Below are 26,681 nucleotides of genomic sequence, written 5' to 3' on the forward strand. Positions count from 1 at the left end.
TTAGTATGTTATTTTTCCGTAATCCTACGGTTTTAGTTCTCTGACTTAAGACAACAATTTTGATATCCTTCAACTGCAGAGATTCGGCTTTTTCCATCTACGGAATTATGTTTTTGAAATTTGTTTGTCATTTTTTGTATGTTATAAAATATGTGGAAAATTGGTTGAATTTGAAAATCGTCGAAAAAATTAAGATTTTTCTATTTTTAAGCAAGTTTAAACCATACTTAATGAAAAAAACCTAAGTAACATAATAATTTCGGTTTGGTGAATGGATAGATCTAAAACTAATGAAGCTAATGATATGAGTATTTTGTCGTTTATATACCTGTTAAAGCAGTGAGGCTCTTGCAAAATTGTATATCGGTGAAAAATGCCTTCAGTGAACCTTTAGGCATCAGAATTTCTCCCTCTCCCCAAATGATATGAGTATTTTGTCGTTTATATACCTGTTAAAGCTGTGAGGTTCTTGCAAAATCGTATATCGGTGAAAAATACCTTCAGTGAACCTTTAGGCATCAGAATTCCTCCCTCTCCCCAAATGATATGAGTATTTTGTCGTTTATATACCTGTTAAAGCTGTGAGGTTCTTGCAAAATCGTATATCAGTGAAAAATACCTTCAGTGAACCTTTAGGCATCAGAATTCCCCCCTCCCCAAATCTCGATTACTCTGTTTTATTATATTTTGTATATAATTCATTCTGTGTTTTCTTCAATTGTAAGGTATGCCCTACTGAAATGTCAGCCCCTCCCCCTCCTTTGCCGAAACATTAACTTATATCTGCCTGGTGCAGCATTACCTAGGGTAATGCTGCGTACGGTAATACGGTAATTTACGTACGGTTAAATCCATGCGTACATCACTGACAATATTATCCAGGGTTGGACGGGATTGTGTAGAAAGTTTTTTTAATCGTTTTACCGAAAAACATCGTTTTTCGCAAACATCGTTTGCGAAAAACAGTGTTTCTAACCTGTAATTAATTTATGTTCGGTTTGATCTTGGTCAGATTAGCCCTGGTCGATGAAATGCCGTTACCCTACTAGACAATAGTAATGTTTTAACTATTTAGATTTCGAGACTTGTTAAATGAGAACCTGTTATAATCATACACACATCACTACATAATTTTAAATATGGCAATGAGTACAGTATTAGTTAAATTACATCATCAACATTGATAGACTAAAGAAATGGAGGCAATATGCTCCCTTAGGAGCAGAAATTCTGCAATTCAAGACTAGCGACCTTTCCAAAGCAGACAGATATCGGTTAACTTATATCTAATTTTTCATTAATTTTTAATAATTTTTTGAAATTATTTTAATGAATAAAAATAATTTAATAAATCTTAATTAGTTTTAATTAATTAATTTAGAATTAATTTTTAAATTCCAGTACGGTGTTTTATCAGTCAGCTTTTTTAGAATACCAGTATGCCAAGCATTGTCAAACCCACCTCTATTATAAAAAAGTAATTCTTATTCTTTTCCGCTATTCATGCGACTGATCTAATATCCTTGGGTGAGTAAGCGGCATAAGTAATTTGACTATTGTTCTAATCTGACCCAAAGTAAGTATGTAACTTTCAGGAGTGGAAACTGGCGATAGTGTCGAAAAACCTCAACGCCATCTAGCGTTTGGCGACATTTTACATATATTTTTTTTTTCAGTGTAATAAGAATAATTCTTTAATTTGTGTAGTTGGTAAAATTAGTGTCTGATCTCTGGTCCTGACAAAAAAAAATGACTCCATAGCTTGAAGAAATTCCAAATGTCGCCAAATGCTAGATGGCGTTGATGGTATTTTTACCGACGCTAGTGCCGATTTCCACTCTCATAAGTTACCCATACTCTTTGATCTGACCCTTGATTGACTGAATAGGTGACAGCCAGGAATTGCCAGTCATAAAAAGACAATTGACCTGAACAGATTAAAACCCAAAAAGTTGATGAGCTTCCTATATTGAACGAAGCTAGAATAGCCAACTTGCACGTTCATTTCCCTATCTTTTTCTGAATATATTTAATTAGAATCCAAACCCTTTTTATTTAAAAAAGAAGGAAAAAGCTCAAAACCAGCAACACACAAATTCTTGTTTCATTTCGGCATAGTAGGCTTCAAAATAGGCATATTGAGCTAATGCTTCGGCAATAAATAAGAAATTCCTATTGTTTCCGCTATTGATAGGATATTATCTAATGTGTCTGTAATTAATTATTACTCCAAAACAGTCCTTGAGTGACTGAGTAGACAATTGTCGTGTAAAAACAATTGACTAGAACGGATCAAGCAAAAATGTAATTGACAGAGATTTAAGTACAGCGTTAAAGTTTGATGAGCTTCCCGTATGGAACAAAGCTAAAGTGGGTAACTTGTAAATCCGTTTCTCCTTTTTTTTCTGAACATTCTTAATCCGAACCCAAACCCTGTTTATTAGAAATAAAGAGAAACTTCACAAAAACTGTAACCCTCCGATACCTCTTTCTTTTGTAGTGGCTCTACTATGACAGAAGTATCTGTTCAGGCGTAAAATGTTACTTAATGAATAAATAACAAAAGACTAACAGAGCTAAAATCTATTCAGTGATTTTAGTACTAAATTCACGGAAATTAAGAAAACTTCAGGATTTTATTACGCTTATACTTCAGAATTATAATCAAACAGTTCGTGGTAACTAACTGTAAGTAAGGAGCAACCCGGCTCAATGGTAACCGAAACTCTAGAAAACGGGTTTTTGATACCAATAGATACAACAAAAGAATCAGATTTCAATGCTGATTTCAAATATATAACTTTCATCAAGTTTAGTACTACGCATCAAAAGTTACGCGCCTGAGAAAATTTGGCTGATTTTCAAAAAAAGGGGGAAAGAACCCCTAAAAGTTATAGAACCTTAACGAAAATCACAACATCATATTTAGTACATAATAGAAGGCTACTATAGAGGTTTCAATCACCTACCTACAAAAATAAGGAATTTTGAATCTTTTGCCAGAAGAAAGATCATGGGTGCATGTTTATTTATTTATTTTTTTTTTCCAGGGGTGATCGTATCGACCCAGTGGTCCTAGAATATCGTGGGAGGGCTCATTGGAATGGAAATTAAAAGTTCTAGTGCCCTTTTTAAGTGACCAAAAAAATGGAGGGCAACTAGGCCCCCTCCCACGCTTATTTTTTTCCCAAAGTCACCCGATCAAAATTTTGAGATAGCCATTTTGTTCAGCATGGTCGAAAAAATTGATAAATATGTCTTTTAGGATGACTTAATCCCCCGAAGTCCCCAGGGAGAGGGCTAAAAGTTATGAACTTTACCCAATGTTAACGAATAGTATTGGTTATTGGGAAGTATACAGAAGTTTTCAGGAGGGTTTTTTCTGGTAGTGGAGGGGGGGGGGTGGGTAGGGGATTATGTTGGAGGATCTGTCCATGAACGGAGTTTTCATGGGGGAAGGAAAATTGCCATGAAGGGGGCGCCGGACTTGCCAGCATTATTTATTGGTTATTGGAAAGTATACAGACATTTTCAGGAAGGATTTTTTTCTGGAGAGGGGGGGGGGCTAGAGGAGGGGGCTACTCTGGAGAATCTTTCCGTGAAGGATGTTTCCTTGGGGTAAGGGACATTTCTATGAAGGGGATGCGGGATTTTCCAGCATTATTTCAAAAACCATCAGAAATTAAATAAAAAAAAACAAACAAGTTTTTTCAACTGAAAATAAGAAGCAACATTAGAACTTAAAACGAACAGAAATTATAACGTATATGAGGTTCTCCCCCAAGTCAATACCTCGCTCTTTACGCTACAGTTTTTTTAGTGCTTTCAAAAGAGCTGTCTATTCTAATTAAACGGCCTTTGTGATTCAGGGGTTTGTGAATCAAATTTGTTTTTTAACTTTTAACGTAAATAGCAAGGTATTGACTAAGGGGAGAACCCCTTCATATACGTAATAAAAAAAAAACAATGAAAAAAAAGCGATACGGCTCTATAGTGATCGAAACTTATAAAAACGGAATTTTGATGTCAATAAATGTATCAAAAAAATAGGCTTATAATGCTGATACTAAATATATAAATTTTATTAAGTTTAGTAGTACTCATCAAAGGCTACGAGCCTGAGAAAATTTACCCGATTTTTGCAAGAGGGGGAAAACATCCCCTACAAGTGAAATAATTTTAATGAAAATCACACCGTTAGATTCAGCTTATCAGAAAACCCCATTGCATTGGTTTCAAGCTCATATCTGCAAAAATCTGCAACTTTGTATTTTTTGCCAGAAGAAAAATATACGAATATATAAGTTAGTTACGTAAGTTAATTTGTAAATTACGTCATAACCAAATTTAGAGACATCCATTTAGCAAAGGAAAAGTAAAATTTGTATGCAAATTTTGTTTACTTATTCAATGCCGGTGAGCCAAAACAAAAGCTGCATTAACTAAAAAACGATCAGAAATTAAATAAAAAAAAACAAGTTTTTTAAACTGAAAGTAAGGAGCGACATTAAAACTTAAAACGAACAGAAATTATTCCGTATATGAAAGGGGCTGTCCCCTCCTCAATGCCTCGCTCTTTACGCTAAAGTTTGACTCTGTCTCACAACTTTATTTTTTAAAACAATAAAAAACTTTAGCGTAAAGAGCGAAGCGTTGAGGAGGGGACAACCCCTTTCATATACGGAATAATTTCTGTTCGTTTTAAGTTTTAATGTCGCTCCTTACTTTCAGTTTAAAAAACTTGTTTTTTTTATTTAATACTGTACAAAAGCGGGAACGAAATTTGTTCGTATCTCGCATGTCGTGGGACAATCAGCTGTAATTTGGAAACAGGTGCTGCCGCTTGGCAGGATGAGCCTGTGTCTGAGGGAATAATAAAAGGGGGGAAGGGTATTTCGGTGAATGGGAAAAACCTCGCATGACCTTTCTTTATCCTGAAATATGGTCTCCTCTGAACCTTGCTTTTTCAAATATTTTAGCCCCCCCCCCCCCGCCCCCAGGCCAATAAACTTGTTTTTTAATGGTAGCTAAAATTATTTTTCCAAATTGCTGTTGAACACTCTAAGCTTCTAATTTGAATTGTTAATGGTACTAGAAACGTGTTAATTTTTCAGTGACAATAGTATATTTTCAGTTGTATGAAGGTATGCCAGCCACCTTTTAGGGATCTAATAATCTTGTAATTGGATTGCTTGGAGCAGGGTTTAAAGTTGATCTACCTATATCGTCTTTTTCAAGAAGCTGATTCCTTTTATCCTCCTCTGTCTGATTTGGTCAACGATTTCAACTAATAATTAATATTATTATCAAGTTCGAAAATTATTTTAAAGTTCCTACCTTCACCCTTTCCACTCTCTGGAACAGCGAATTGTGCTTTTCTTGTAAATTTATTGTGCTGCATAAATACAAATTTTAGGGATAGACCCTGAAAGTTTACAATTATGTGGGGATATTTCAAAATTACACAATGGGATGATTTTCGATCAGCTTGTCTCCCACCTCGAAACTCGATCTCATCTAACATTTCGATTATTCAAACACTACCCCCCTCCTAAACAGGCGATTTTTTTAACTGCAGCTACGAAAAAATCCCCAATTTCTGTTTATCACCATTGCCTCCTAATTTGAGTTTTAATGATACTAAAAACATGTCAGTTTTCAGTAACTATAGTATTTTTTTAGCTGTACGAAGGAAAGCCAGCCGCACTTCACGGTCCTAACGATCCTGTAATTGGAGTCATCGGAGCCGATTTCAGATTGAACTACCTTTATCGTCTTCTTCAAGAAGCTGTGCCATTTTGTCCTCCTCTGTCTGATTTAGTCAATGAAATTCGTTGCTTCATTATTGACGACCGCGGTTACGTTTTAGCTCATCCCAAGCTTTTTGCATCAGCACGTTTAAGAGGCGTTGTAGAATTTCAGCACTTAACGCATTTAGAGCCTTTGATCGCCAGTGATCTTTTGGAACATGAAGATTTCGTTGTCAAAAAGGCTTGCTACAATTTCCTCGATAGGACAATACAGAGGTATTTTTTTAATTCGGTACTTGTGTATCATAGCGACCACACTCAAGAAGTGAAGTTAGGCTAATCGCAATGAAATGTACCAAAATATAATATTTTGTATTAATATAATATAAATATATATTATAATATTATATACAACAGAGACTACAACAGAGAGTTATGGAAAGTAGGCCGCCCAGAACGCATTCTATTAAATACCAAACCTACCCAACTCTATATATTAAATATTTAACTAAAACTACTTGCAAACTAGTTTATCTCCCTCAGGCTAAGCTGACTATCTCCGAGTGGACACAGAGAAACTGGTTTTAAACAGATCAAGAACAACAGTGAGGTTGGTATAATACACAAGTACCTTTTATTCTTTTATTTATAATTATTATTGCAGTATCTACGTTATATTTAGTTGTTTCTTTCCAAACTCTTCTTTTTTGATATTCTAGTCCTAACATATATTTTTTAAGGCTCCTATGGTTAAAATAAAGGTTGAACTGAAACTCTGAGAAAAAAAAATCTATATTTTTTCGTAGCCAACTTTCAAAAAATAAATTGATTCTTTTCAAAAAAAGCAAGAGAAAAAAAAAACAATAAGAGGCATTTTTTGTTGAATTGTCAATTAATTTTAGGAAGGCCGCAGCCAAAAATTTTAGATTTTTCTTTAGTGCGACCTGATACTAGCGCAGATCTCATATATTGTCACAAGAACTCATGCGGTTCATTTTTAAGGCACCATAAGGCACCATTTACCTTTTTTTTTTTAGTGCCACCTGATACTAGCTCAGATTTTATATATTGTCACAAGCACTCATACGGTTCATTTTTAAGGCACCATTTTCCATTTTTTTAGTGCGACCTGATACTAGCGCAGATCTCATATGTTGTCATAAGCACTCATACGTTTTATTTTTAAAGCACAATTTTCTATATTTTTTAGTGCTACCTGATACTAGTGCAGATCTCATATATTGTCACAAGCACTCATACAGTTCATTTTTAAGGCACCATTTTCCTTTTTTCCTGGGAGGGGACCTCTCAACCTCTGTGTACAGGTTTTCATTAATGCATCTATTAAGCTTTTGAAAAATCAAAAACACCTGTGTTATTATCTATTTGGGTGAAAATCTTCTCTCCATAGACGGTGCTACTTAAAAGTAGCCAAATTCACGGATATAATAATAATATGCAATTAGAATAGTACAATATGAAATGAATTTGGATAGTTTCAAATATAATATCAAAAACCCTAGCAAGCAAGCCTAAGTTATGATCCTAAGTTCTTAATATGCTTTCCTTCACAATATTTACTTCCAATAACTCTGGCGCACGTAAATTCATAAAGATCTTGGGCCAAACGAAAGGCTGACAAAACTGACAGTTTCAGGCAGTGGAAAAGAGCGCATAGCTGTGTTGGCCTCATGCGGCTTGTGGCTGCAGTAAGTTGTTAGTAATAGTAATAGCAGTGCACAGTACCATAGGACATATTAATAAGCCGCAAGTGAGCCTGTATGAATTGTTCAATTGGAAATTCTAAGGAATATTTGAGCAGAACTTCAACTGATTGGTGGGAAACAACTTTCAATACTTATAGTTTCCCGCCCTAAATAGATTCAAAATCCCTCTAGTGAGCCTTCAGACCAAACCAGTAGGTGGTAACAACTGCTGCTGACTTAATAGACTCTACGATTGCCACTTCATCGAAGGTCTAACTGCTTGAGCCGTTACAAAAACACACTACATTATCTTCAGCTCAAGTTGATTTAATTTCTTCATTGTATTTCATTCAAATATCACATTATTATTACATATAATATTAAATTAAACAAATGTAAAATCAAGTTTCATTTGGGGCCATTTTTAGTGATTTTTTCTTTCCCTCGGAGATTTTTGGACAATCTTTACAAGAGGTGTCTTAGAATAGATGTTTTTCCTGATTCTGAAAAAGCCTCGTAATCAGCGTCATTGCTTTTATGAAGAAATAGAAGCATTCTTTTTCTTATCAAATACGAATCATAAAAACACGGTCTTGGGCATCATGTTAAATCTCGGCTTCAAATTCTTTTTATCTTTCTTTTTTTCTAGTCTCATGAACCGTCAATTAAATTTTTATTCTTATGTGGAAACTCGTGCCTCCGCCCTACTGCCCCTTGTAACTTAGGAAGAAGATATGGCGGGTGAACGAAAATTGGCATATCAGGTGGTTTTTTTGTGTGTGTGTGCGTGGCCATTTCAAATATGATATTAATAAATAACTAATATTGGCTTTTTGGTCAATCAACAATAAACTCTGTCACTTAGAAAAGTTGTCTGTTAGAAAACTCTCTCAGTTAGAAAACATTAGCAAAATTGGATTTTAGTTCAACCATGGTTGGGTTTGAGCTTAAAGCAGTAGAAATCATTAGAAGCAGAGAGAGATATAACACTCCTTAATCCTTGCTATAAAGTGTCATACAAGATATATGCTTTACCAAAATAAGCTTAAAAACTTTCTATTGCTATAACCAAGAACTTCTAGCACAGAAGAAGTAGCATTTAGGTAATTCTGAAATAAAATATCGTCTAGTTCTTCTCCATAATTTGTCCAGACGCCTACTAAATTTTGTCCAATGGCACTCATGATTTTTTTTTTTTTTTTTCTCCAGACTTAAATCACTCGAATTTTAAAACCTGAATCAATAGAAATTATTAGTGTTAGATTCCTTGCTATAAAATGTTTTAAAGATATATACTTCACGAATATGTCCAAAATATTGTCCAGTTATCCTCCAAGATTCGACCAAACTCCAACTAGACTTTGTCATATAGCACCCCTGATTTTGTTTTTCCCTTTCTTTTAGACTAAATGATTTAGACTGAATGTATTTTTAAACTCAAATCAATAGAGATTATTAGAGTTAGATAATTTTTAGATAATTTAGTCATAGATAATTTAGTTATCTTTTTTTATAAATTATCTTATAAAAGATAATTTATAATTAAATAATTTAAATTAAAATTATCTTATAGAGATAATTTTTAGTCATGGATAGAAGCTTGAAGTAAAGAACACTGACATAAAGGTAGTTCTAAAATAAAATACTGTCCAATTCTCGTCCAATATTTGGCCAGGTGCTTACTAGGCTTTGTCTTATACCTCCCACGATTTTTATTTTCTTTGTCGATCTGTCTTTTAAGTAAATTTATAATTTTACATAAAATATAAAATTTAGATTAGTTGAATTTAATAACCATTTTTCTAGTCCATAATTATGTTATGCTAAGTGCTGACAGGAGACAGTAATCATATCATGTCAAAACAACTGGGTAATGTCGCTTTGTAAATTAAGTCTTTTTATGGGATTTTAAGAAAGTGATTTTATTGAAATACATTTGGTTTTTGCTGGGAATGTTTTTTGATTTTGGCCTGTAGTTTATTTTTAGTTAACTTGTGGTGGCTTGATATAAACTATTAATGTACCAAGGACAGTGAAAAAGAAATATTTGAACTGGATATCTATATATATCTTTTTTTAAGATATCTTTTTTTAGATATCTTAAAAATTAATATCCACTTTTAGATATCTTAAAAAGTTTAAAAAAGAAAAAGCTAAAGGAATTTATTGAATTACAAAAATTCCTTCCTTCGGTCTATAAAAGATTTATTTAAATTCTTTCATATATAATAAATGAATAGTTTTGAGAAAAAAACGCGGTACATGGCCAAAGACGAAATCCTTTCTTGGTTTGGAGACGAGTAGAAAAGGCAAAATAAGTTTTGAGAAAAAAACGCGGTACATGGCCAAAGACGAAATCCTTTCTTGGTTTGGAGACGAGTAGAAAAGGTTTCTTGGACGAGTAGAAAAGGTTTCATTTATACTTTCAAACTTAAATACTTTCAATTTTGACATGGGCGAATTCAGTGTTTATTTTGCCTTTTCTACTCGTCTCCAAACCAAGAAAGGATTTCGTCTTTGGCCATGTACCGCGTTTTTTTCTCAAAACTATTCATTTTATTATATATGAAAGAATTTAAATAAATCTTTTATAGACCGAAGGAAGGAATTTTTGTAATTCAATAAATTCCTTTAGCTTTTTGTTTTTTAAACTTTTTAAGATATCTAAAAGTGGATATTAAGATATCTTTTTTTAAGTGGTGACGCGACAACTTGCAAAACCTTTATTGTTTTTCAAGAATAAGTAAGACAGGGCTTCAAATTGTAATGAAAAAAAAGAAAAAATGCCATGTGCTGTTAAGAAGTTTTCGCTTCTAGGAGACGTCAAAAAAGAAATGTAAAACTAGAAAAAAAAAAACTAAACTTATGATTGTAAATAGTTTAAAAAAATTTAGCTTCCTTTGAAGGAGTAGTTGTCTGTGCAAAACAGTAGATTGTTAATGCATGACTTTTTATTGACAAAAAGTGTTTTCAAGCTTAGCGAATTTTGCTTATGTATTTTCACGGTTCAACCTGGCAATACTGAAAAAAAAACATAATACTGCCCTGAAAACTTCGCAACTTTGAAACAATTGAAAGAAAAGTTTGGAAAATCATTTTTTTTTTTTTTCACGTAGGAATAGACCTTAAATGGATCCAGGCGGTAAAACCTTTTTTTTTCATGTCCTTGATACTTTGAGGAAAAATGTTTTCATGTGTCCTAGCTAATCCTATCAATAACCCCATTTATTTTTTTGCAGATACTATCAAGTCAATATGAGCTTAAGTAGAACCTTAGAGGATAGAGTTAGTGAAGCAAGTCGGAAACTTCGAGTTTTAACTAACTTGGTTCACGGAGAGCATTGTAGCAAATATCAAATTTCTCCTATTCCTGGGACAAATATTCTTGTTGGTTTTGTTAATCAAACTTGTGATACGGTCACTGCTTTTTGTCCCTGTTCTACGGTGAGTTGCGTTTATTTTTGTCATTTTACTGTATTAATATCTTTAGAATCACGTGGGCTGTTAAATTTGGTTCACAAAAATAGTAATATTGCGATAGCCCACCCCCCCTCCAAGAAAAAAAAAACCTATTTTATCAAACTCGCTTGTGATAATGTCGATTTTTTTTTAAACAATTAAATCATCACTCGAAAAGTAGAAACATTCGAAAATAAATAGCCAGTACGCTCTGAGACCTCTGCCGCCATCTCTTTAAACATTGAAATAAACACATAAAAATTATATAAAACATAAGGGAAATGTATTCTCCCTTGTAAAACAAAATCAAAACAAAGAAATTATCTAATGCCAATAGAGAGAGTTTCAACAATCTTCAGAAACGAAGAATAAAATCCCCCCAAAATAAAAAATTTCCAGACCATGTTTTTTTCAGCTGCCTAAAAGAATATTCTTCTATCTACTTTCAAAACAAAATCTGTTAGAAATTACTCCCCCAAGTATACGAGGAGCACATGGCGACTAGAAAATATTAATCCTCCCGACCTCTTAATTGGTTTATTTAGCATAGTTGAATTCTTAGGATGATACATATGCACCTAACACGCACCAAACCTTATGTTTCAAGCCTCATACATATTTTATACATACCAAGGAAGCGTTCAAGAGCACCACCATGTCTGAGAAGCCCTGACATCGGAAAATTTGAGTAAATAGGTTTTTACTGATCATCGGAGTTTTTGTCTGCAGTTATTTATGGTAAACTAATAGTTTAGAAAAAAAAATTTTTTTTGAAAGTAATCAACCTATTTCTTTTGAAGTTGTTGGCTGTTGCTATTTTTAGCGGATGTTTATGCTTGGCCTCATATCCATCCTCTCCTTGACCTATTTAAAGGGGCTTATTCAGATTATTTTTAATACTACTACTACTACTAACAATTCACCGCAGCACCAAGCCGCCTGAGGCCAACACAGCTACGGATGCTCCTCCTACATCCCAATCTATTCAAAGCCTCCCTTTTTACACTCGCCCAAGAAGTTCCCATTTCCTTTAAATCTTTCTTTATGACGTCATCCCACCCCAGACGAGGACCACCTGCTTTCCGTTCAGCCCTAGACGGTTGGCCGAAAAGAACAATCTTCGGCAATCTGTCATCCTTCATCCGCACAACGTGCCATAGCCACCTCAACCTTTCTTTCATTATAGCCCTAGAGAGCGGTATTGAGCCACATTTTTCGTATAACCTATTGTTTGAAATACAGTCAGTCAGCCGGGTACCCAGAACAACCCGTAACCAATTTCTCTGGAAAACATCTAGCAAATCTTCATCCGCTTTTCGGAGCGCCCATGCTTCAGAACCATATTTGACCACTTTCATCACTGTGGCTTCCAATATTCAAATCTTGGTTTGAAGATTTATCTTCCTATTCTTCCAAAAAAATTTTTAACTGTGAAAAAACACCCTGAGATTTGGCTATTCTACTTTTCACATCTTCACTGCTCCCACCATCTTTACTAATAATAATTCCAAGGAAGCTGCCCACCTGATCAATCTTTTCATTACCCAACGTCACCTTTTCACCTTCACTTATTCCTAGCCTTAGTGACTTAGTCTTCTTGACATTAATTTTTAAACCTATTCTAGCACCCTGACTCGCAAAACATCTAAAACTCCATTCATTTTGCTCACACTTTCATCTAGGATGTTTAAATCATTAGCGTAATCAAAGTCCAGGAGACTTTTTCCTCCCCATTTGGATCCGTGGTCTCCCATTGCCTTTCCTGTGCTCCTTAAGACAAAGTCCATCAAAGTAATCAGAGGCGACGCTGTAGCGTTGCCTATAGTAAAGGCCGTACGGCTCCAATGTTTTATTATTTATTATTTTTTTTTCCCAGAGGCACTTCATATGGAAGGGGTTGTCGTAGAAACTTCAAAGGGGGATCATTCAATTGGAAATTGAGAGTTCTAGTGCCCTTTTTAATAGTCGAAAATGATTGGAGGGCACATTGCCCCCCCCCCCCCCCCACGCCCATGATTCCCCAAAACACATCCAATCAAAATTTTGAAATAGCCATTTTGTTCAGTGTAGTTGATTTCCAGATAGAAAATATATTTTTGAGGAGGATACCCCCCCCCCCACAACCCTCAGGGCAAGGGTTTTAAGTTATGCCCTGGGGGCATATAAGGTTTTTATACAAGGCGTTGTCGTAGTAACTTCAAAAGCGTTGTCGCAGGCTCATTCGATTGGAAATTAAATGGCTTGTGCCTTTTTTAATAGTCGAAAGTGATTGGATTGCAACTAGCCCCCCTCCCCCCCCCACGCCCATCATTTCTTCAAACATATCCACTAAAGATTTTCAGACATCCATTTTGGTAAGTAAAGCTGATATCCAGATAAAAAATATATTTTTGAGGAGGATATCCCCCCACAGTCCTTAGGGCAAGGGTTTTCAGCTACGCCCTGGGGGCATATAAGGTTTTTATAGAAGGTGTTGTCTTAGAAACTTCAAAACAGGCTCATTCAATTGGAAATTGAAGAGCTAGTGCCCTTTTAATAGTCGAAAGTGATTGGAGTGCAACTAGCCCCCCCCCCCCACGCCCGTCATTTCCCCAAACACATCCAATCAAAATTCTGAGATGGCCATTTTGTTCAGCGTAGTTGATTTCCAGATAGAAAATATATTTTTGAGGTGGACACTCCCCTACAACCCTCAGGGCAACGGTTTTAAGTTATGCCTTGGGGGCATATAAGGTTTTTATAGAAGGTGTTGTCGTAGAAACTTCAAAGCAGGCTCATTCGATTGGAAATTAAAGGGCTATTGCCCTTTTTAATAGTCCAAAATGATTGGAGGGCAACTAGCCCCCCCCCACGTCCATCAGTCCCCCAAACACATCCCATCCAAAATTGGAGATAGCCATTTTGTTAAGCGTAGTTGATTGCCATATAGAAAACATTATTTCTGAGGAGGAAACTCCCCCACAACCCTCAGGGCAAGGGTTTTAAGTTATGCCCTGGGGCATATAAGGTTTTTATAGAAGGCGTTGTCGTAGAAACTTCAAAACAGGCTCACTCGATTGGAAATTCAAAGGTACAGTACCCCTTTTAATAGTCGAAAGTAATTGGAGGGCAACTAACCCCCCTCTCACGCCCACCTTTTCCCCAAACACATCAAATAAAAATTTTCAGATCGCCATTTTGTTCAGCGTAGTTGATTTCCAGATATAAAATATGTTGTTGAGGAGGACACTCCCCCACAACCCTCAGGGCAATGGTTTTAAGCTATGCCCTGGGGCATATAAGGTTTTTAAAGAAGGCACTGTCATAGAAACTTCAAAAAATGCACATTCAAATTGAAATTCAAAGGGACAGTGCTCTTTGCAATTGTTAACTAGAACAGTGGGATATTTAAGCCCCCTCTCCTATCCCACTTTTTCCCAAACTCGAGTACGCCAAATTTCGAAACTATTATATTTATAAACATAGTTTTTTGGTCTGGAATCAAGATCTGTGAGGATTGCAAATCTCCCAAAGCCCTGAGTAATTTTAATGTTTATTTTAAATATTAAGTACAAAAGAAAATTTTTGTAATATAATTCGTTTTCAGTAAAGCGCCAATGAAACAGTAGGTTTTAGACTTCTGCAGTGAGGCGATACCCAAACTCTTGTGTGTAGTTATTTTTATTCGATTCAAAATTGATGTGAATGTTCAATTTATGTTTTACTCGTTTTAAGGTTTATTTATTCATTTACATTAATATATATTGTATGTTTCTTCGTATTGATTGTTATTTAATTTCTGTTCGTTTTAAGTTTCATTTATACTTTAATAGCAAAATATTTGTTTTCGTTTTAAGCTAGATTTTCATGTTCAATCTAAGCATTACTCGCTTTAAGATCTATTTATTCATTTGTATTATTACTTATTGTACGTTTTTGCTATGTTTGTTTATTTAATTTCTGGTCGTTTTGAGTTTGTATTTTAACATGTATTTGTATCTGCTGAGGTTAAGTTTAAAATGGCCTTTACTTTTCTTTGAAAAACTTATTTTTCAGAATGTTTTTTTTAATTAATCCATATAAAGAGGGATAGAACACAACCCTGCTTAACTCCTGATTTAATACAAAACCAGCTGCTAACCTCATTTCCTACCTTAACCGCAGCAGTGTTATTCTCGTACATAGCACTAATCACTTTAATGTATTTGTCTGGTATACCATACAAGAATAAAACCTTTACTAAAGCTCTTCTATCAACAGAATCGAACGCTTGCTCGTAATCTATAAAACTGAGGACCAAATGTTTTTGAAAACTCAGGCACTTCTCAGTTATTAGCCTAAGAGTGAAAATTTGGTCGACACATCCTCTACCTTTTCTAAAACCGCGCTGTTCTTCTCTTAAAACATTGTCTACGGCATCTCTCAGTCTAAAAAGTATCATATTACTAAGTAATTTACTACCTACAGAGACCAGACTAATGCCTAGATAATTACCACACTCATTTTTATCACCTTTCTTATAAAGTGGCTTAATTAAGGTTTTCCTAAAATCGTTAGGTACTTCCCTTTTTTTTAAAATCATATTCATAATCTTCAGTAAATTGTTTCTAACCTCAGAGCCACCATTTTTAAGAAACTCATTTATCACACTATCAGGACCTAGACCCTTATTATTTTTTAATCCTTTTAGTACTATCGCTAATTCTTCCTCACAAAACAAAACTTCCTTCGGATCCAAGGTATCACAAACTTTTTTATTTTCCTCTATGTCTTTCTCTGTAACTCTCTCAGTTAAGCAAATTATTAAAATGTTTGGCCCATCTCTCTTTAGTTCTTTCCTTATCGCTAATTGCGGCCCCATTCTTATCTTTAACTGGGCCAAGTCCGGATTGACTACTCCCTCTCAATTTGTTAACATGCCAGTACAATATTTTACTATTATACCGTCTAGCTGCATCTTCCACATCCTCAGCAATTTTATCCATGGCCTCCATTTCTTGCCTCCTTAATTCATATTTTAATGCTTTCTCCACTTTCTTTACATTCCTTTTGTTTTCATATGATGTATCACTCAGATAATTCATGTACAAGTCCTCTGTCCTTTCTACTAAACATAAAGCTTTTTTACTAATATTCTCAGCTGCAGTTCTAGCTTTCTTCTCTAAGACACCTTCAGCAACTTCACAAATTAGTTTTCTAAAATTATTCCAACCATCTTCCACATTATCAAATTTTAAACTCTCAAGTTTACTTTTCAACTGTTCCTGGAAAGTGTCTCTCAAATTATTATCCTGGAGTCTACCAACATCATAACTTCCTGACAGGTAGCTTCCCGTTTTAAATTTTAACTTTATATTAAACCTTGACCATAATAGATTATGATACTTACTCTGAACAATAATAACAGCACTTCTATATACCCTAGTATCTTGTACTGATCCTGCCAGTGTTTGGTTTACACTGACATAATCAATAAGGTTTGCCGTCTTACAATCACGTGAATACCATGTTAACTAATGAGCCATTTTATGACCAAACACCGTATTGGTTATAACTAGATTGTTATACCTACAAAATTGTAAAAGTCTGTATCCATTACTGTTTTCTTTTCCTACACAAAATTTACCGAGGCTAGGATACTATCTATCCCTATTTCTACTGACCCGGGCGTTAAAATCTCCCAGTAAAAACATCATATTTCTACATGGGACCCTGTCTATTTGCTCCTGTAACTGTAAGTAAAATTCATCTGTTTCACTAGTATCTCCGTCAGTCGGTTCTACAGGGGCATATACTACTATAACTGATACCCTGAACTTTTTAGTCATAAAATGAGCAATTAGTATTCTGTTATTAATATCTTCCAAGCCTAAACAAGACTTAGCGGCTCCCTTATTCATCATGAGCCCTACTCCCTGTCTATGTAACCCCATCCTTCCTGCCTGAGTAAACAAATTTTATATCACCTAATTCCATGCCTCCTACCCCTAGGATATGAGTTTCTGAAACTCCTAATAAATCCAGCTCGAATCATCTGAATTCGTCAGTCAAAATGTCGGTACGATAGTCATTTTTTAACGTCGTAACATTCCAAGTTCCAATTTTCATGTTCTTTAAATCATTGAAATTATTTTCGCCTCGGGAAAAGCAATGATCCCGGATACCAGTGCAGGAAGGGGATCACATATCTTCTCAAGTCTACACCGAATTGCTTAAGCCGGCTTAGAACCGGACAGCAAGAAGTCCCTGGGACCTCCATGAATGGAGGCTTTGTGCAATCCTGGGCCCATCTTGGTCACAACATGGTTTTCAGCACTTGGCGATGCTCTTCTATTAACAAGAGTCGAAATCCTGCACAGACAATCTCAAGCCTATTACCTCCGACTCATTGTATATTCATGCCTACAAATATTATGCTACTACGGGAAGGCAGCCCATAATAGATAAATTAGCTAGGAAGAGGTTTTTCAGCCCGAAGACGCCGGTCAAAACATACAAAGCCCAGAAAAATTGTCCATTAGTCAGAATCCCGTGCGAATGCTGTGTCGTTTACTTTGTTATAATTTTCTTGAGGGTGCACTCCTCAAGTGGGAATAGAGTTGACCGCAAGGGCCCCAGTCTTTCAGGTACCCCGAAAAGATCAAGGGAGCCCTTTGCGGGGATCGTTGTCCATAAATCTGGATCCGCCGCCCTGCGGCGGTTGTCCTCATAAAAACGATCCTCTTACGATGGTGTTCTGCATCATCATGCAATTTAATTCATTACTGGGAGAAGGTTTGTAAATTATATATATATATATATATATATATATATATATATATATATATATATATATATATATATATATATATATATATATATATATATATACATATATATACATATATATATATATATATATATACATATACACACACATATACATATATACATATATATATATATATACATATATATATATATATATATATATATATATATATATATATATATATATATATATATATATATATATATATATATATATATATATATATATATATATATATATATATATATATATATATGTATATATATATATATGTATATATATATATATATGTATATATATATATATATATATATATATATATATATATATATATATATATATATATATATATATATATATATATATATATATATATATATATATATATATATATAATACCGGGAAAGAAACAAAGGTTCGGCGACATGTCTTTCATAATGACAAAAGACAAGCTGAGGCAAAAGTTATAGCTCCAATAAAAAAAAAACATAATTTTACAAAGGCACTACTTCTAATTTAAGGTCCATTTTATTTGGACGTCATGACATCAAGAAAAAGCTCAAATTGTCTGTGTTTAGAAGATAAGCCGACAATGAGAATCCATATATAGAAGTCTGCCGTGTGCCAAGTGCCGGGGCCCAGTACTATATATACTTTTTAGTCATATATGGTTCTAACCTATGATTATGACGACATTCATCATCTAGTATGTGAAAATGCACTTTTTTGTCTAATTTTGATTTTATTTTAAGCATTTAATCACAAAAGGCACTAGATATGGCAATTTCCTTTAAAATGAACCCTTAAATAGCTCTCTTTAACATTCTAGTGCCCAGCTCTCTTGGGAGGAGGAAAAGGGAAAAAATAAATATGCTATCGATGCAAAATATCATAGTTGGAGCCACTTTCCCTGTTTTTCCAGTCAACAGATTTTCTTTGCTGTTCAAGTCAGGGGAGTGTAATTTTCCTTTATAGTGGTCTCGGACATGGCGGTTCTAAAAGTGTGCTTTGTGTTTCGATCTGACACTATTTTTACGAGTTATGGGCTATTGTATTTCTTACTATGGGATGTGATTGTCTCTCACTAGGTTGCCACTACCGCCATAACTCTGAACAGTAAGTATATAAATATATATATATATGGAAACAGAAATACTACTAAGTTATCAGCAAAATATAAAAAATTATGGAAGCTTAAATTAAAAAAATAATCCAGGGGATTTAGCTATGTGGGCTATATTTAGCTGTACGATTTTGGTCGGTAATACTATTGACAGAGCCCTTCTAAGGGGGGGGGGGATTGGGGCAAGCTGTCCTGGATGCTGTGGCTGGGGGGATGCCCAGTTTGATCATATTTTTCACTTATATTCGGCTTTCAACTACTGGTAGTAATACCAATAGTTGAAAGCATCTTCAACTGTTGGTAGTAATAAAATCTTGGTTAAAGAAAAAGAGATGGCGTTCATTTTTTTCCTTTTTATCCAAATTTGTTGGACTCATACATACAAGAGTAAAAAAAATACATGTATGCAAATTTTTTTTTGCGTTTTGTAAAGTTTTTTCTTGTAACCTACTCCCCCAAAAACTAAAATCTGGGATATGGATCTGACTTATACATTAAATAAACACCAAAGTAAAAAAAAGATAAATAATTAATAGCTCCTAGGTCATCATCTAGGTTATATTTTATCCATAACATGTATTTTATGAATTTCCTATGTTGTCACCTTGTGACAGCGCAGTAGATAAAGCTATGCTTGGAAATAACCAGGACTGAGGTTCAATCCTGCCTGTTGCAAGGAACTTTAATGCAGTTAAAATCGTATTTACTGAAATATCTTCTTTCCGAAAGTTGATTTAAGGCTCTTCTAATGATAATATCCTCGTTGAAGGGGAGAAGATTTCATTCATGGAGTTGTTGATTCTCCATCGGCATCCTTTTCTTACTTCTCCTAATGAAGCATTTAATAATGCCCTCAGGCGGAAAATGTACGGCTTCATTATTACCGATATAGATGACCCAGTGGCTGTAAATCCCGTTAAGTCACTCAAATTCCCGGAGGTCTCCTCGTTGTAGAAAAACAGCCCCCTCTTTAGTTTTGACGCAGTCTATCCTAGTGGAATCAATGGTCATTTCCGATATCCATTGGTTTTCAGGCAACGAAAGTATTTTAGGACATATTGATTCCGTAACAGTTATGTAACAAAGACCAGTGGAATATATTCTTAATGTTTTTTTCATCTTGATCAAGCTGCTCAGTGTCGAAAACTACGAGTAAATTTTTCTGAACTAACTCCTAATCTTCTTTGGAGCTGACCTTTTACTTTTTCAATAGTATTTGGATTAATAAGAGACAACCTGGCTACAACCTACGATTATGACATCATTGATATGATGACATAATATGATTCCTTATTTAATCACTGCCTCCACAATCAAATATCTTTGAAAAGTGATCTTTGAATTAGTGATTCTATTTTATTTTTTTTGTTTTTTGATTAAAAAAGGCACTATGTGCATCCAGGTTATCGTTGTTTTTTTATTATAATCACTGCCTCCACAATCAAATATCTTTGAAAAGTGATCTTTGAATTAGTGATTCTATTTTAAATTTTTTGTTTTTTGATTAAAAAAGGCACTATGTGCATCCAGGTTATCGTTGTTTTTTTTATTATAATCACTGCCTCCACAATCAAATATCTTTGAAAAGTGATCTTTGAATTAGTGATTCTATTTTCTTTTTTATTTTTTTTTGATTAAAAAAGGCACTATGTGCATCCAGGTTATCGTTGTTTTTTTATTATAATCACTGCCTCCACAATCAAATATCTTTGAAAAGTGATCTTTGAATTAGTTATTCTATTTTAATTTTATTGTTTTTTGATTAAAAAAGGCACTATGTGCATCCAGGTTATCGTTGTTTTTTGATTATAATCACTGCCTCCACAATCAAATATCTTTGAAAAGTGATCTTTGAATTAGTGATTCTATTTTAAATTTTTTGTTTTTTGATTAAAAAAGGCACTATATGCATCCAGGTTATCGTTGTTTTTTGATTATAATCACTGACTCCACAATCAAATATCTTTGAAAAGTGATCTTTGAATTAGTGATTCTATTTTAATTTTTTTTTGTTTTTTGATTAAAAAAGGCACTATGTGCATCCAGGTTATCGAAATATCATTTCTGCCATATCTTAGGGACAGCTTGGGGGATGGTGTTGAAACTTTTAGGTGCTGTTGGAGAAAGGAGGGGGGTTGGAGCAAAATAAATATAAATTTAGTGCTATGGGGAAGGGAAATGGGCTGGACAGTTGGTGTCTCCGAGCCAAACGAAACTAATGTTTTTATGGTATAAGCTCCTAGGGGATTTACAATGTATGCATGGTTAAGCAGTAGGATAAATCAAAACATGATATATATTTTATTTATTTTGTGCAAAATATATGTATGGATGTTTACACAGTTTATTTTACGCAATATATTTTACATAATACGTATTTTATTTGAAATAAAGTATCGGTAGGTTAAGAAAAATAGTGGATTAACTTTGAATATTTAACAACAAAACAAATATAAAAAAATATAGTATTAGTTTTGCTGTTAACGTAAGATGAGTCTATTCATATAAAATCAGTTTTAAAGAGGGAATTTTCATGAGTCTTGGGTAATTACAATGTCTTAGAAATCTTGTTACCACTGGATATCATTTAAGGACTGCCACTTAGCATTAAATAGATCAAGATAGTAAATTTATTTCATTTAATTAACCTTGCAAGTGGGAATCCTGGGTTAGTCTTGAGTGGCGACGAGATATCCAAGATATCGCTATACAATTTTTTTTTCTTTTTCAGGAATATAAAAATAAAATAAAATAAACTTAGCAATTGGTAGAAAGTCAAGCGGCCTGCGTGCAGTGGCTCAATTAACTAATCAAATCATATCTTCAACACTAAAATTAAGACTACAAAAAGAAGAAAGAATAGACGAAGAAAGAATTACAACTAGATCATGATTTTCGATTTCGAAAAAAACGAAAAAAATTTCGAAAAGAACGCGCTCTCACACTGCATCTCGACTAAAAAGAAAATTGTTGACCGGCAATTTAAATGAAGCAACTGATTCAGAACCTCTAATGCTGTCTGGGAAACTATCCCAGAGGGCTATAGCCACCTGAGATTAAACCCTTAGCCTATAACTAAGGGTTTGGGAAAATTTACTTTTTAAAAATCATAATTTATTGTTAGGGACGTTTTTCTATAAAATATTGAGATTATCAAAATTTTTAGCCAATGAAAAAAGTGGGCATAAATCACCAGGCAATCGGTAAAATTGATCAACCTTGATTAGTCGATCGAGGACGACGTACCATGATCGTGTCACATTTTGGCCAATTTTCCCACGGTTATCTGTAATTTTATTGAAATCTTGATTTTAGTTGTTGAAAACGACCACCTTCTGGGTAGATAATCTAACTTCTAAGCTTTTACTTGAAATTTGTGCCCAAGATATGTTTTTTTTTCGTAAAAATCACTTTTAATTAAACAGTTAATTTCAATCTCCTTATTAACTAATGTTGGGAAAATGTAGATTTTGTTTTGTCACGAAACTTTGAAATTTTTGGCACACCAGCCAGAATTTTTGGCACACAATTTTGAGTACTTTTTTGGTGGTGGGGGGAATAACAAAATTGTTGGAGTGGTATTGTGGAAACCGTGGCATGATTAATTCTCATGTCGTGTTTTTACTAAAGTCCTCTTTTTTCAGGTTGATCGGCTTTGTCTTAATTGCCATAGGATGGAGCAAAGTGAATGCGAATGCCCTTGTGAGTGTCCGCTTGAGTTGGATCTATGTCGTGGAGAAACTTTAGATAAGGGGAATAAAGATGTATGTCAGCCAGAAAGTGAAACCTCTCGTGATCCACTCCCATCTGTAACTGAACTTGGTTTTGACTATTTAGATTCGTGTCGTCATTTGGATTGTGAATACTATGAGACCGAGGGGTAAGATATTGTTTTTTCTTGGGAGGGGGTAAAAAAGATCAAAATCCTCCGGAGCCATTAGTGGTGCGTAGGGTGTCGGCAATTGTTGACGTTTCAATTGCCAAGCTGAAAAGTTCTTTTTGGGATATCAATTTGGAATTAATATCTTCTTTTTCTTCATATATGAATTAATCTTCATATATAAATGATAGTATAGTTGTATATTTGGCGCAAAAAAACCGCAGGGCCATGGCCACAAAAAAAGACAACAAAAAAACATACATATACAATTACTCGTAACAACATACAAATAAAGTTAAAGTATTCAACTTACACTTTTGCTCAGAACGATTAAAGCACAGAAAACCATTAAAAAACACAATACTAACAAACAAACAAAGTCATTACATAACACTCTCGTGATGGGTTATACCTACACGAATAAAGCGCGCCAAATTCTTGATACTAATAAAACATCCATTTCCCAGCAATTTTTTCACCCAAGGCTCATCCCCCTCGTCCACTCCAAAAATTTCCTTTCTTAAGACCCTTAACCCTTCACACTTCCCCAGAAAATACAATCAATTTTCCTCCCACTCCCACACATCGGGCAACTGTAAGGACCATTGTTCATTATAACCCTTCCCATATATCTTCTTCTTCCTCCAAGTGGCATAAAAATGCATCTACAAGAAAATCCCCACTTAATATTCTCCTTAGACAGCCCAGCTCTAAGATATACCTCCTCTCCCCATGCTTCTTTTACCCTAGAATACACACCAAGAAAAACCCCACTTAATATTCTCCTTAGACAGCCCAGCTCTAAGATATACCTCCTCTCCCCATGCTTCTTTTACCCTAGAATACAAACCAAGACAATCCCCACTTAATATTCTCCTTAGACAGCCCAGCTCTAAGATATACCTCCTCTCCCCATGCTTCTTTTACCCTAGAATACAAACCAAGAAAATCACCACTTAATATTCTCCTTAGACAGCCCAGCTCTAAGATATACCTCCTCTCCCCATGCTTCTTTTACCCTAGAATACACACCAAGAAAATCCCCACTTAATATTCTCCTTAGACAGCCCAGCTCTAAGATATACCTCCTCTCCCCATGCTTCTTTTACAATATAATACAAACCAAGAAAATCCCCACTTAATATTCTCCTTAGACAGCCCAGCTCTAAGATATACCTCCTCTCCCCATGATTCTTTTACCCTAGAATACACACCAAGAAAATCCCCACTTAATATCCTCCCTAGACAGCCCAGCTCTAAGATATACCTCCTCTCCCCATGCCTCTTTTACCCTAGAATACAAACCAAGAGAATAAAACGTTCTGATCTGTCACCCCGCTTCTATATTTCCTGATCGACTAAAATAGATATACCTATTTGGACACCTCTCTGCTTGCCTACCCCCACCATACCTCTGTTTATTTCACCCGGCATTCCACATGAATTCAAAATTGCCTTAACCTGTCCCATCCACAAACATCTTCTTTTGTCTAACAGAGACTCCGCCAATGCTTCCCTAACTAACCTATGCTTTTCCATACTTATCCCTCTTTCCCAGTGCATCATCATTTTTGCTAGCCTTCTACTTCTTAACGACAAGATTCCCAAATCACCATTAATAACTAAGTTATTAATTCTCTCACTTAAACTTAGCATCCTTCTATAATATTTTAATTGTAATCATTCTAATATAACACCCTTATCAAACCCCCAAACTTCTACTCAATACTCCATTACCGACCTAATTTTTGACTGAAACACCCACTTTTGTAGCTTAATATCTCCAAGACCTACTGACCTGAAGAGACTACTTAGAACCATCCCTATTACCCTATTCCCCTTTTACCCGTATTTCAACTAATTCTACATGCTTGCCCCACTTACCCTCCTTTGTTAACCTACACCCCAAGTAAATAAACTCATCCACAACTGGTAAATTTTCCATTCCGAACCTAAACTCCTCTTTCAGTGAGTTTTAAAAGACTCTTGGCTATTTAATAACTTTGACTATAGAATCTATGTGAAAGAAAATAGCATTTGCTATTACGTGGACATTCTAATCGTCTTTTAGTTTTTGTCTGACTTATGAAAAAAGTCAACAAATGCTAAAGTCTGCAATTTTTAGTTTAATAATGTTGAACTAATCTACTTCTCCTTTTAAAGCCCTTTCCAAAGAGTGGATGCTGGCACTAATGTCGACAAAATACTACCAACGACATCTAGCCTATGGCAACACCTGGTATTTTTTCAGTGCAGTAATAAAACTTACTAATTTAAATAGTGTGGCTGTTAAAATTAGGGTGGTAATAAGTATCTGATCGCAGTTCCTGGGAGAAAAATGATTACAGAGCTTGAAAAGATGCCAAATGTCGCCACACACTAGACGATGTTGATAGTTTTTTTTGTTTTTTTTTTCATCAGCGCGAGTTTCTACTATTGTAAGTTACCCATTCTCTTTGGCCCTTCCCTCTTTTTCTTTTCATTTGGGATGAATTGAGATCAAATCAAATAAAATTCAGGAGGTTGTTGATAGTTTATGAAATAAAGTCCATATCTAGTGAAGAATCACCATTTTTTAACTCCCAGTTTATTATTTCCTTTTGCTGACTGAACATTATGCAATGCAACATGGTAAGTTTGTTCAGAAGTATGCTGGACACAGGATGGGTACTAGCCTTGATGATACATCTTAGAACCCCTATCTATCAGAATTTTTTTAGCACTCTAATATCCACAGGATTAAATGTGTTTTGGTCTTAGATATATATAGAATACATTCATGGTTTATAGCTAGCATGTGTGTGATATAATAAAAAATTACAATAGCAAAATTTTTCAATTTCTTAAATTAAGAAATTTGTCAATTTCTTAAATTATTAACGTAATAACTTATTTATTGGTTAATTTATAAAATCTCTTAAATAATTTTTTATTTCAAATAAAATTTAATGTATTGTATAATGATTCATATTTGAGTCTTTGTCTTTTAGCTCTTTACACGTGCTTCCTATATCTGACAAACTGTGCGTGGCAATTATCAAATTCCAATCTTTCCTTAAATATAAAACACCTCCATTTTAAAACAAAATCAATATTTATCAATATTTATCAAAACTGGCCTTTTTTTGTATTTCCTCCCCCACATAATATTCGTGTTTTTTTTGTTTGTTTTTTAAGTATGCCACACTGGGTTTAAAATTAGATGTGGAAATTTTGCAGAACTCGTATGCGAATTTGCATAGTATTTGGTAAGAAATTAGCCCTTTTTTTGTATTTCCGTGGAACAATCGAGACAAAAATTCGTTTCTGAGATACACATTTTGGATTGAGAAGTAGGTAGAATTCCTTCATATTTTCCTTGCCACTATTGGAAGTCTCAACTCGCTATTAACTTAGAGCTCCTACAAAGGGCCACAAGAACACTTCTTATCCCTCCGTCTTATTTGAGGCTCATCTACTTTTCTAACTAACACAAACCTTAATAGGTCTGCGGCTACTACTACTAACAACGCCCCGCAGCACCAAGCCGCTTGAGGCCAACACAGCTACGCACGCTCCACTTCCATCCCAATCCATCCAAAGCCTCCCTCTTTACACCCTCCCAGGAAGCCTCGACGATACATTTTAGAACCCCCATCTCAGATTTTTTTTTTTTTTAGCACTCTAATATCCACAGGATTAAATGTATTTTGGTCTTAAACATATAGAGGATACGTTCATAGTTTATAGCTAGCATGTGTGTGATTAATAATAAAAAATTACAAGATCAAAATTTTTCAATTTCTTAAACTAAGAAATTTGTCAATTTCTTAAATTATTAACGTAATAACTTATTTATTGGTTAAATTATAAAATCTATTAAATATTTTTTTTCAAATAAGATGTAATATATTTTATAATGATCCATATTTGAGTCTTCGTCTTTTGGCTCTCTTATTACATGTGCTTCCTATATCTGACAAACTGCGTGGCA

The 26,681-nt window shown here is 34.4% G+C and overlaps 1 protein-coding gene across 2 annotated transcripts in view; it reads left to right on the forward strand.

The window, feature by feature from the left end:
* The window catches only part of LOC148944695 (VWFA and cache domain-containing protein 1), a 150,350-nt gene that overhangs the window by 107,986 nt on the left and 15,683 nt on the right, over nucleotides 1–26,681 (forward strand). For both annotated transcript variants that reach the window (XM_089100546.1, XM_089100547.1), the window contains exons 15-17: nucleotides 5,683–6,026; nucleotides 10,696–10,900; nucleotides 22,473–22,708. In XM_089100546.1, coding sequence (XP_088956672.1) covers nucleotides 5,683–6,026; nucleotides 10,696–10,900; nucleotides 22,473–22,708 — 785 coding nt within the window. The remainder of the gene's footprint in view (nucleotides 1–5,682; nucleotides 6,027–10,695; nucleotides 10,901–22,472; nucleotides 22,709–26,681) is intronic.

This window comes from Artemia sp. Qi Xiang Cuo, chromosome 14, assembly GCF_049724085.1.
Source record: "Artemia sp. Qi Xiang Cuo chromosome 14, ASM4972408v1, whole genome shotgun sequence".
Classification (NCBI taxonomy): domain Eukaryota; kingdom Metazoa; phylum Arthropoda; class Branchiopoda; order Anostraca; family Artemiidae; genus Artemia; species Artemia sp. Qi Xiang Cuo.